General features: G+C 59.9%; 1 protein-coding gene across 1 annotated transcript; it reads right to left on the bottom strand.

The window, feature by feature from the left end:
* Positions 1 to 228: 228 nt before the first annotated feature.
* LOC144491244 (unconventional myosin-Ie-like) lies at positions 229 to 11657 on the bottom strand (the record flags this gene model as incomplete). The annotated part of the gene is made up of 8 exons (XM_078208927.1): positions 229 to 374; positions 1287 to 1456; positions 2850 to 2964; positions 5340 to 5484; positions 6691 to 6789; positions 9074 to 9180; positions 9338 to 9419; positions 11572 to 11657. Coding segments are annotated over 8 exons (950 nt in total), but the record flags the coding sequence as incomplete, so codon positions are not given.
* Positions 11658 to 12932: the final 1275 nt, after the last annotated feature.

Below are 12932 nucleotides of genomic sequence, written 5' to 3'. Positions count from 1 at the left end.
ACGAGGTGAGGGATTCCTCTCTGGGGGATTTGGCGTGGCCTCTCAAAAGGGGGACAACCTCGTAACATTACCCCGAGATGTCTTTGTTCTCCAACTCTCATTGGATAGCAGAGAAAACTCAATGGGCTGAATGGCCTACTTCTGCTCCTATGCCAAGGCAGGGCAGGTTCAGAGGGGCTGAATGGCCTCCTCCTGTCCCGGTTTGTAGTGTGCAATGCCCCCGCTTACCTGAGGGACGCCGACTGGACCTTCTCCAGGTCGATCTGCCTCTTCAACACCTCCTTAATCAACCCCTTCTCCGCACCTTGCTTCACCTTCTCCCGGCCAATCAGGTAGAGCGATTTAGGGGTCAGGATCAGGTCCCGTTTGACTGTCTGGGTGGGCGAAAGCAGAGGAGTCAAGGGTCAAATGCCTAATCAGCACACACAGCAAGATCCCACCACGGTTAACAGCACAGAGAAAGATCCCACAAGGCAGGTGGCTGGGGTGGTTCTGCAGAGGAAGATCCCACGGTGTACGGGGAGCAGGGAGAGAGAGAGAGGGGCAATTGCAGAGGAAGATCCCACAGTGTACGGGGACGGGGAGAGAGAGAGGGGGGATTACAGAGGGAGATCCCACAGTGCACAGGGGTGGGGAGAGAGAGGGGGGATTGCAGAGGGAGATCCCACATGATGGGACGAGCGACGGAGAGAGAGAGAGAGATGGGGGGAGAGAGAGAGAGAAACGGGGAGCGAGAGAGAGACGGGGGTAAAGAGAGAAAGACTGGGAGGGAGAGAGAGAGACGGGAGGGAGGAAGAGAGAGACGGGGAGAGAGAGAGACGGGGAGAGAGCAAGAGATGGGGGGAGAGAGAGAGACCAGGGAGAGAGAGACAGGGAGAGAGAGCGAGAGACGGGGGGAGAGAGAGAGAGACAGGGAGAGAGAGAGAGAGACGGGGGAGAGAACAAGAGACGGGGGGAGAGAGAGCGAGACGGGGAGGGAGAGAGAGAGAGATGGGGAAAGAGCAAGAGAGACGGGGAGGGAGAGAAAGAGAGACAGGAGGGAGGGAGAGAGAGACGGGGAGCGAGAGAGAGAGAGACGAAGAGAGGGAGACGGGGAGAAAGAGTGTCGGGGAGAGAGAGAGAGAGAGACGGAGCGAGAGGGAGATGGGGCGAGAAAGAAACGGGGAGGAAGAGAGAGAGACGGGGAGAAAGAGTGAGAAGGGGAGAGAGAGAGAGACGGGGGAGACAGAGTGTGAGGTATTGAGAGGGGGAGGGGAGGGGAGGGGGAGCAGATATTCAAGGCGTACCTTAAACCTGCGATCGTATTTTAGCACCGTGTCAGCGAACTCGATTCGCTCCCGGCGACCCACAAAGCGCCGTAACTCGGGCCGATTGTCCATTCCGATGTAATCCCCCACAAAGTTCCGGTTAATGCTGTTTCTCCGTCTCTCCTTCCGGTTCAAAACCACGTCAGAGGCTGCGGGAATAGGGACCAACAGAGTGAGACAGCTGACAGTGCGGCATTCCCTCAGCACTGACCCTCCCACAGTGCGGCACTCCCTCAGCACTGACCCTCCCACAGTGCGGCACTCCCTCAGCACCGACCGTCCCACAGCGCGGCGCTCCCTCAGCACTGACCCTCCCACAGTGCGGCACTCCCTCAGCACTGACCCTCCCACAGTGCGGCACTCCCTCAGCACTGACCCTCCCACAGTGCGGCGCTCCCATAGCACCGACCGTCCCACAGCGCGGCGCTCCCTCAGCACTGACCCTCCCACAGCGCGGCGCTCCCTCAGCACTGACCCTCCCACAGTGCGGCGCTCCCTCAGCACCGACCGTCCCACAGCGCGGCGCTCCCTCAGCACCGACCCTCCCACAGTGCGGCGCTCCCTCAGCACCGACCCTCCCACAGTGCGGCGCTCCCTCAGCACCGACCCTCCCACAGTGCGGCGCTCCCTCAGCACCGACCCTCCCACAGTGCGGCGCTCCCTCAGCACCGACCCTCCCACAGTGCGGCGCTCCCTCAGCACCGACCCTCCCACAGTGCGGCGCTCCCTCAGCACCGACCCTCCCACAGTGCGGCGCTCCCTCAGCACCGACCCTCCCACAGTGCGGTGCTCCCTCAGCACTGACCCTCCCACAGTGCGGGTGCTCCCTCAGCACTGACCCTCCCACAGTGCGGCGCTCCCTCAGCACCGACCCTCCCACAGTGCGGCGCTCCCTCAGCACTGACCCTCCCACAGTGCAGCGCTCCCTCAGCACCGATCCTCCCACAGTGCGGCGCTCCCTCAGCACTGACCCTCCCACAGTGCGGCGCTCCCTCAGCACTGACCCTCCCACAGTGCGGCGCTCCCTCAGCACCAACCCTCCCACAGTGCGGCGCTCCCTCAGCACCGACCCTCCCACAGTGCGGCGCTCCCTCAGCACCAACCCTCCCACAGTGCGGCGCTCCCTCAGCACCAACCCTCCCACAGTGCAGCGCTCCCTCAGCACCGATCCTCCCACAGTGCGGCGCTCCCTCAGCACTGACCCTCCCACAGTGCGGCGCTCCCTCAGCACTGACCCTCCCACAGTGCGGCGCTCCCTCAGCACCAACCCTCCCACAGTGCGGCGCTCCCTCAGCACTGACCCTCCCACAGTGCGGCGCTCCCTCAGCACTGACCCTCCCACAGTGCGGCGCTCCCTCAGCACCAACCCTCCCACAGTGCGGCGCTCCCTCAGCACCGACCCTCCCACAGTGCGGCGTTCCCTCAGCACCGACCCTCGGCGAGTGATCGCTGGAGCAACTGACCCCCCTGCACCAGTCAGCCGCTGGTCCGCCAGTAAGGAATGTCCCAATGGGTTGCCACGGAGACGCAGGATGGGCCTACCTTCTTCCCGCATCTGGATGTTCTTGCGAATGGCGATGTGTTTGCGCCAAGCTTTCTGAATGACCCGTGCGTAGCCGTTATATTTACGTTCCCTCATCTCCTCGAGAAGGAAGAGCTGTCCGTGAAGGAGAGACAAAGGCCGAGTTACCCAGAGACTCTGCACGACATGGGTTCGAATCCCACCCCGGGTGGGAATCTAAATCCGATTAATAAAATCTGGGATTGAGAGCGAGTCTCGGTGACGGTGACCGTGACAACGATCATCGGAAATAAAAATAAACCCCAATGTAAAAATTGTCGTTTTCCCTCTCGCAGGAACAAACCCATCAAGGTTTTCCACCCTGCACTCATCAGGAACTATCGAAAGAATGCCAATATTGAGTGAAACAATCACTTCGTCATAGGACCATAGAATCCCTGCAGTGCAGAAGGAGGCCATTCGGCCCATTGAGTCTGCACCGACCACAATCCCACCCTGTCCCCGTAACCCCACATATTAACCCTGTTAACCCCCCTGACACTAAGGGGCAATTTAGCACGGCCAATCCACCCAACCTACACATCTTTGGACACTAAGGGGCAATTTAGCACGGCCTATCCACCTAACCTGCACATCTTTGGACACTAAGGGGCAATTTAGCATGGCCAATCCACCTAACCTGCACATCTTTGGACACTAAGGGGCAATTTAGCATGGCCAATCCACCTAACCTGCACATCTTTGGACACTAAGGGGCAATTTAGCACGGCCAATCCACCGAACCTGCACATCTTTGGACACTAAGGGGCAATTTAGCATGGCCAATCCACCTAACCTGCACATCTTTGGACACTAAGGGGCAATTTAGCACGGCCTATCCACCTAACCTGCACATCTTTGGACACTAAGGGGCAATTTAGCATGGCCAATCCACCTAACCTGCACATCTTTGGACACTAAGGGGCAATTTAGCACGGCCAATCCACCGAACCTGCACATCTTTGGACACTAAGGGGACAATTTAGCATGGCCAATCCACCTAACCTGCACATCTTTCAGAGTGTGGGAAGAAACCGGAGCACCCGGAGGAAACCCACGCAGACACGGGGAGAACGTGCAGACTCCGCACAGACAGTGACCCGAGCCGGGAATCGAACCCTGGTCCCTGGCGCTGTGAGGCAGCAGTGCTAACCCGCTGTGTCACTGTGCTGCCCCCCAACTGGTACAATACAAAGTTGTCATTTTCCCCAACACTGGTATTCGTGCGAATTGGCAAGATGAGTGCATGGTGAAAAACTTCGACAAGCTGCCTTTTTTCCAGCAATAATGTTTTTTTTTTAATCAGTCCTTACTCGATGGGAAAGCGAAAGCGGGCGGGTGGGTTATGACAATCATCCCGTTTCGCAGAGGCTGGAGGGGAGTGTGATGCCCTCCGCAGTCAAATATCCACAGAACTGAATTCAGCAAGAATGTCCCATAGTCCCTTCTCTTGGAGTGGGGGAGAATGTGGGACCCGCTCCCACGGGGAAGGGAGAGGGGGAGAATGTGGGACTTGCTCCCGCGGGGAAGGGAGAGGGGGAGAATGTGGGACTTGCTCCCTCGGGGGAAGTGGGGGAGAATGTGAGACTCGCTCCCTCGGGGGGAGTGGGGGAGAATGTGGGACTCGCTCCCACGGGGGGAGTGGGGGAGAATGTGAGACTCGCTCCCACGGGGGGAGTGGGGGAGAATGTGAGACTCGCTCCCTCGGGGGGAGTGGGAGAATGTGGGACTCGCTCCCACGGGGGGAGTGGGGGAGAATGTGGGACTCGCTCCCACGGGGGGAGTGGGGGGAGAATGTGGGGCTCGCTCCCACGGGGGTAGTGGGGGGGAATGTGGGACTCGCTCCCACGGGGGGAGTGGGGGAGAATGTGAGACTCGCTCCCACGGGGGGAGTGGGGGGAGAATGTGGGACTCGCTCCCCAGAGGAGTGGGGGAGAATGTGAGACTCGCTCCCACGGGGGGAGTGGGAGGAGAATGTGGGACTGGCTCCCACGGGGGGAGCGGGGGAGAATGTGGGACTCGCTCCCACGGGGGGAGTGGGGAGGAGAATGTGGGACTCGCTCCCACGGGGGGAGAGGGGGAGAATGTGGGACTCGCTCCCACAGGGGGAGAGGGGGAGAATGTGGGACTTGCTCCCACGGGGGGAGTGGGGGAGAATGTGGGACTCGCTCCCACGGGGGGAGTGGGGGAGAATGTGGGACTCGCTCCCACGGGGGGAGAGGGGGAGAATGTGGGACTCGCTCCCACGGGGGGAGCGGGGAGGGGGGGGAGAGGGGGGAGAATGTGGGACTCGCTCCCAGGAGGGGAGTGGGGGAGAATGTGGGACTCGCTCCCACGGGGGGAGTGGGGGGAGAATGTGGGACTCGCTCCCACGGGGGGAGAATGTGGGACTTGCTCCCACGGGGGGAGTGGGGGAGAATGTGGGACTCGCTCCCACGGGGGGAGCGGGGAGGGGGGGAGGATGTACCCACCGATTCTGGAGCTTTGATGAAGACCTTGTGTTTGCCGAGCTGGTATTGGTCTGGATCCATGTTGACTGATTGAAGAAGGTGTGTCACACCTTGTCTCTCATCCCCTCTCCAAGTGGGCCAGGATTCCTTCGTGAGAATGGCGTACCTGCGACACAGGACAAAGTGAGCCCGGCCGTTCAGGCGGGTGGGCGCGCTTCCTCAGGCCGAGGGGATACAGAATCCAGAACCCCCTCCCCTCATTGAAAGAAAACAGTTCTGGAATCAGAGTGGGGAGGATGTCCAAACGGAAACGGGTAGACTTGTGTTGGGGACGAGGGGATCGAGGGTGAGGGAAACTAGGGGCGGTAGATGGGAGTTAAGCTACCGATCCGCCCAAGATTGAGTGATGAGAGCAGGCTGGAGAGGGGCTGAATGGCCTCCTCCTGTTCCTGTGTAACAGGCCTGGAGAGGGGCTGAATGGTCTTCTCCTGTTCCTGTGTAACAGGCTGGAGAGGGGCTGAATGGCCTCCTCCTGTTCCTGTGTAACAGGCTCGAGAGAGAGAGGCTGAATGGCCTCCTCCTGTTCCTGAGTAAGAGGCTCAAGAGGGGCTGAATGGCCTCCTCCTGTTCCTGAGTAAGAGGCTCAAGAGGGGCTGAATGGCCTCCTTCTGTTCCTGAGTAAGAGGCTCAAGAGGGGCTGAATGGCCTCCTCCTGTTCCTGAGTAAGAGGCTCAAGAGGGGCTGAATGGCCTCCTCCTGTTCCTGAGTAAGAGGCTCAAGAGGGGCTGAATGGCCTCCCCCTGTTCCTGTGCAACAAGATAGGGAGGGGCTGAATGGCCTCCTCCTGTTCCTGTGCAACAAGATAGGGAGGGGCTGAATGGCCTCTTGTTCTTGCGTAACAGGCTCGAAAGGGGATGAATGACCTCCTCCTGTTCCTGTGTAACAGGCTTGAGAGAGGGGCTGAATGGCCTCTTGTTTCTGTGTAACAGGCTAGAGAGGGGCTGAATGGCCTCCTCCTGTTTCTGTGTAACAGGCCTGGAGAGGGGCTGAATGGCCTCCTCCTGTTCCTGTGTAACAGGCTGGAGAAGGGGCTGAATGGCCTCCTGCTGTTCCTGTGTAACAGGCCTGGAGAGGGGCTGAATGGCCTCCTCCTGTTCCTGTGTAACAGGCCTGGAGAGGGGCTGAATGGCCTCCTCCTGTTCCTGTGTAACAGGCCTGGAGAGGGGCTGAATGGCCTCCTCCTGTTCCTGTGTAACAGGCCTGGAGAGGGGCTGAATGGCCTCCTCCTGTTCCGACCAGGGCAATGGCGAGGGGTTAAGCCCTCACCTGGCCGAGGGGCGGTGAGCTGACACGCGCGCAAGGCGGGGGTTACCTCTGTAGAAACTTCCGGAAGGCCCGTCGGTAAGCGTAGCCAGCGCGTCGCACTCGGATGTTCTCCCTCAGGCCCAGATATTCCACCTGGTGTTTAACCCTGTCTCGAAAGGTCGGGGGGGGAAACAAGACGGGGGTGTTGAGTGTGCCAACAAAATGAAACCAGAGCATCGCTGAGGCCATTCAGCCCCTCACCTCCGTACTGCACCCCCCCCACCCCTGCAGCTCACCATTTCCACCTCGAATGCCAAAGGCCACCCCCCATTCGGCCTTCCCCCCTCCTGCCCACCTCTCCCTGCTCGATCCGCCCCCCCACAATTGCCCCTCGATGGAGCCCCCCTCTCAGGCAACCCCTTTCAGAGTCGCCCCGATAAATTAAAAAATGTCCCCCCCCCTCCCCTCCTTCCCCGTGCGTCACCAATCGCCCCGCCCCATAGAATCGTAGAACCCCTACTGTGCAGAAGGAGGCCATTCGGCCCATCGAGTCTGCACCGACCACAATCCCACCCAGGCCCGATCCCCGTAACCCTATGCACCTACCCAAGCTAGTCCCCCGACACTAAGGGGCAATTTAGCATGGCCAATCCACCTAACCTGCACATCTTTGGACACTAATTTGGCCATGCTAAATTGCCCCTTAGTGTCCAAAGATGTGCAGGTTAGGGGGATTGGCCATGCTAAATTGCCCCTTAGTGTCCAAAGATGTGTAGGTTAGGTGGATTGGCCATGCTAAATTGCCCCTTAGTGTCCAAAGATGTGCAGGTTAGGTGGATTTCCCATGCTAAATTGCCCCTCAGTGTCCAAAGATGTGTAGGTTGGGTGGATTGGCCATGCTAAATTGCCCCTTAGTGTCCAAAGATGTGCGGGTTAGGTGGATTGGCCATGCTAAATTGCCCCTTAGTGTCCAAAGATGTGTAGGTTGAGTGGATTGGCCATGCTAAATTGTCCCTTGGTGTCCAAAGATGTGTGGGTTAAGTGGATTGGCCGTTCTAAATTGTCCCTTTATGTCCAAAGATGTGCAGGTTAGGTGGATTGGCCATGCTAAATTGCTCCTTAGTGTCCAAAGATGTGTAGGTTAGGTGGATTGGCCATGCTAAATTGTCCCTTAGTGTCCAAAAATGTGCTGGTTAGGTGAATTGGCCGTGCTAAATTGCCCCTTAGTGTCTAAGATCACCCCTCACCCTCCTACGCTCCAGAGAAACCAGTCCCAGTCTATCCAGCCTCTCATAACTCAATCCATCAAGTCCCGGTAGCATCTTCGTAAATCTGTGGGATTCCCAGCCCAGTGAAGCAGTTAAGGCTACGTCATTGAATGTTTTTAAGGCAAGGATAGATAAATTTTAGGGTTATGGTGAGCGGGTGGGTAAGTGGAGCTGAGTCCATGAAAAGATCAGCCATGATCTTATTGAATGGCGGAGCAGGCTCGAGGGGCCAGATGGTCGACTCCTGCTCCTAGTTCTTATGTTAAATCTTTTCTGCACTCTTTCTAGTTTAATAATATCCTTTCTATAATAGGGTGACCAGAACTGTACACAGTATTCCAAGTGTGGCCTTACCAATGTCTTGTACAACTTCAACAAGATGTCCCAACTCCTGTATTCAATGTTCTGACCGATGAAACCAAGCATGCCGAATGCCTTCTTCACCACTCTGTCCACCTGTGACTCCACTTTCAAGGAGCTATGAACCTGTATCCCTAGATCTCTTTGTTCTGTAACTCTCCCCAACGCCCTACCATTAACTGAGTAAGTCCTGCCCTGGTTCAATCTACCAAAATGCATCACCTCGCATTTATCTAAATTAAACTCCATCTGCCATTCGTCAGCCCACTGGCCCAATTGATCAAGATCCCGTTTCAATCGGAGATAACTTTCTTCACTGTCCACTATGCCACCAATCTTGGTGTCATCTGCAAACTTACTAACCTTGCCCCCTATATTCTCATCCAAATCATTAATATAAATGACCAATGAAACCAAGCATGCCGAATGCCTTCTTCACCACTCTGTCCACCTGTGACTCCACTTTCAAGGAGCTATGAACATGTACCCCTAGATCTCTTTGTTCTGTAACTCTCCCCAACGCCCGACCATTAACTGAGTAAGTCCTGCCCCGATTCGATCGACCGAAATGCATCACCTCGCATTTATCTGAACTGAACTCCATCTGCCATTCGTCAGCCCAATTGATCCAAGATCCCGTTGCAATTGGAGATAACATTCTTCACTGTCCACTATGCCCGAACTTACTCAAATTCGCACCGGTTATCCGGGGGGGTTGGGATTTAAAGCCATGTCTCCCCTCCTCTCCGCCCGCCCCCAGAGCGTGTTAACAACCGCGCCAAAGTGTCTCTCCCGCTCTTCCCTCCACCCGATGGGACTGACCTGTTGTCCTCCCAGTCCTTGGCCTTCTTGGTCTCATTGGGTTTGATGCATCTGATGTAATGCGGGGTACATTTCATGAGCGTAGCCACGAGGTGGTTGGCTTGTTTCTGGAGAAGGTAACGGGGGGAAGAGGAAACATTAGCCAAACGGACGGAGTGCGGGGAACTCTCTGGCTATTGGAGTTGCTGGGCCAACGTTCTACCCGCAGCTCCCCGCCCCCCCCGCGGTGCCTCCCTCCTCCCCCCCCCCCCTCCCCTCACCTACCTTGATCTTTACCCCGACTGTGGTGGGCCTTCCCTTCTTGTCGACGCTGAGATTTTCCGGGAAAAGGTCTCGGATGAAGGGCCTGCGGAGACGGGAAGGTGAGAGGTTCAGTTAAAAGTCTTTTTTTAAAGTTTTATTTATTAGTGTCACAAGGTAAGGCTTACATTAACACCGCGATGAAGTGACTGTGAAATCCCCCTAGTCGCCACACTCCTGTTCGGGTTACGCTGAGGAAGAACTTAGCACGGCCAACCAACACGTCTCTCGGACTGTGGGAGGAAACCGGAGCACCCGGAGGAAACCCGCGCGGACACGGGGAGAATGTGCAGACTCCACACAGACAGTGACCCAAGCCGGGAATCATAGAATCCCTACAGTGCAGAAGGAGGCCATTCGGCCCATCGAATCTGCACCAACCACAGTCCCACCCAGACCCTATTCCCGTAACCCTACATATTTACCCTAACTAATCCCCTGACACTAAGGGACAATTTAGAATGGCCAATCCACCTAACCCGCACATCTTTGGATACTAAGGGGCAATTTAGCATGGCCAATCCACCTAACCTACACATCTTTGGGACTGTGGGAGGGAAACCGGAGCACCCGGAGGAAACCCACGCACACGGGGAGAGCGTGCAGACTCCGCACAGACAGTGACCCAAGCCAGGATTCGAACCCGGGTTCCTGGCGCTGTGAGGCAGCAGTGCTAACCCCGCTGTGCCTTGTTGTTAGGCCGAGGGTGGGCGTAGGGTCCTATCTCGAGCTAGGCCCGGCCCAATGAAACCAGCCCCCGCCCTCTCGCGCCATCCCGAGCGAATATCAGGCTCACCGGGGGACAGGTCACCCAGTCAATGTACCGTGCCTCGCTGGGAGGGGGGGGGAGGGGAGAAAAGTGGGGAGGAGGGAAAGGGGAGAGGGGGGACGAGGGGGAGAGGGGGGAAGAGGGGAGATGAGGAGAGAGGGGGAGGGGGAAAGAGGGAGAGAGGCAGAGAGACAAAGAACAAAGAAAATTACAGCACAGGAACAGGCCCTTCGGCCCTCCAAGCCTGCACCGACCTGCTGCCCGACTGAACTAAAACCCCCTACCCTTCCGGGGACCATATCCCTCCATTCACATCCTATTCATGTATTTTGTCCAGACGCCCCTTAAAGGTCACTGTCGTATCTGCTTCCACTACCTCCCCCGGAGAGCGGGAGAGGAGAGAGAGAGAGAGAGAGGGAGACGGGAGAGAGGGGGGTGGAGGGGGAGAGGGGAAGATCAGAGAAGGATAGGGGCAAGGGGGGAGACGGGGAGAGGGGGAAGGGGAGAGAGGGAAAGAGGGGAGAGAGAGGGAGAGGGAAAGAGAGGGGGGAGAGAGGGGGAGAGAGAGGGGAGAGGGAGAGGGGGGAGAGATGGGGGAGAGAGAGGGGGGAGAGAGAGGGGGAGAGAGAGAGGGGGGAGAGAGAGAGGGGGGAGAGAGATGGGGGAGAGAGAGGGGGAGAGAGAGAGGGGGAGAGAGAGGGGGAGAGAGAGAGGGGGAGAGAGAGAGGGGGGAGAGAGAGGGGGGAGAGAGAGGGGGAGAGAGGGGGGAGAGAGAGGGGGGGAGAGAGAGAAGGGGGAGAGAGAGGGGGAGAGAGAGGGGGAGAGAGAGAGTGGGAGGGAGAGGTGGGAGAGAGAGGGGGGAGAGGGAGGGGGGAGAGAGAGAGGGGGGAGAGAGAGGGGGAGGGGGGGAGAGAGAGGGGGAGGGGGGAGAGAGAGAGGGGGGGAGAGAGAGGGGGAGAGAGGGGGGAGAGAGAGAGTGGGAGAGAGAGGGGGGAGAGAGAGGGGGAGAGAGGGGGAGAGAGGGGGAGAGGGGGGGAGAGATGGGGGAGAGAAAGAGGGGGTAGAGAGAGAGGGGGAGAGAGGGGGAGAGAGAGGGGGGAGAGAGAGGGGGGAGAGAGAGGGGAGAGAGAGGGGCGAGAGAGAGGGGGAGAGAGAGAGGGGGAGAGAGAGAGAGGGGGAAGAGAGGGGGAGAGAGAGAGGGGGGAGAGAGAGAGGGGGGAGAGAGAGAGGGGGGAGAGAGAGGGGAGAGGGGGGGGAGAGAGAGAGGGAGAGAGAGGGGGAGAGAGAGGGGGGAGAGAGAGAGAGGGGGAGAGAGAGGGGGGAGAGAAGGGGGGAGAGAGAGGGGGGAGAGAGAGAGGGGGGAGAGAGAGAGAGGGGGGAGAGGGGGAAGGTGGGAATGAGGGGAAACGGGGGGAGGGGGTGTACTTACAGCTCACTGCTCTGCATCAACTCGATCAGATCCGCAAACAGAACATCCCGGTTCCTCTCACAGAATCCGTCAGCATCGTACGACACCTGGTGACACCGGGAACATGGGATCAGACTGTGTAATCTCCTCGCGACGGGGGTGGGGGGGGGGGGGGGCGAGGGCAGGGAGGAGGGTCCGGGCTGACGGAAAGGGATCCGGGCTGAGGGGCGATAATGGGATGGGGGGGGGTCCGGGCTGAGAGGGCGGGGGGGGGGGGGGGGGGGTCCGGGCTGAGAGGGCCGGGAGGGGGGGGGTGCGGGCTGATGGGACGGGGTGGGGAGGTGTCCCAGCTGAGGGGTGGCCGGGGGTCCGGGCTGAGGAGCAGGGGGGGTCCGGGCTGAGGGGCCGGGGGGGGGGGCTCCGGGCTGAGGGGCCGGGGGGGGGGGCTCCGGGCTGAGGGGCCGGCGGGGGGGGCTCCGGGCTGAGGGCCGGGGGGGTGGGGGTCTGGGCTGAGGGTCCGGGGGTGGGGGCGGTTTGGGCTGAGGAGCAGGGGGGGTCCGGGCTGAGGGGCCGGGGGGGGTGGGGGTCTGGGCTGAGGGGCCAGGGGTGGGGGCGGTTTGGGCTGAGGGGCCGGGGGGGGGGTCCGGGCTGAGGGGCCGGCGGGGGGGCTCCGGGCTGAGGGGCCGGAGGGTGTGGGGGTCTGGGCTGAGGGGCCGGGGGTGGGGGCGGTTTGGGCTGAGGGGCCGGGGGGTGGTCCGGGCTGAGGGGCCGGCGGGGGGGCTCCGGGCTGAGGGGCCGGGGGGGTGGGGGTCTGGGCTGAGGGGCCGGGGGTGGGGGCGGTTTGGGCTGAGGGGCCGGGGGGGGGTCCGGGCTGAGGGGCCGGCGGGGGGGGTCCGGGCTGAGGGGCCGGGGGTGGGGGCGGTTTGGGCTGAGGGGCGGGATGGGGGGTCTGGGCTGAGGGCGGGGGGAGAGGTTCAAGCCACCCAGCGTGGTGTTGGGTTTTGGGGGTTTTTGGGGGGTCACCGTCACGGGGAACCATGTTTCTTGGGGACTCCCAGACCCACCCAGAGGGTTGCCAAGGAACCACCAGCTCAACTGGTTACCAAGCAACCACCAGCACCAACCAACTGGTAACCAAGCAACCACCAGCACCAAGCAACTGGTCGCCAAGCAACCCCCAGCACCAGCCAACTGGTTACCAAGCAACCATTGGCTCCAGATGTGGAAACCTCCCCTTGCCCCACCCCCCTTGGCCCCTCCCCCTCCCCTGAAGCCCCTCCCCCTTCCCTGTGGCCCCTCTCCTTGCCCGTGTGGCCCTGCCCCTTGCCCCTGCAGCTCCTCCCTTGCCCCTACTGCCCCTCCCCTTGCCCCATGGCCCCTCC

Source organism: Mustelus asterias, unplaced genomic scaffold, assembly GCF_964213995.1.
Source record: "Mustelus asterias unplaced genomic scaffold, sMusAst1.hap1.1 HAP1_SCAFFOLD_4827, whole genome shotgun sequence".
Taxonomy (NCBI): domain Eukaryota; kingdom Metazoa; phylum Chordata; class Chondrichthyes; order Carcharhiniformes; family Triakidae; genus Mustelus; species Mustelus asterias.
Note: the sequence above shows the minus strand (reverse complement) of the source record. Positions and strands in the feature narration are given on the sequence as shown.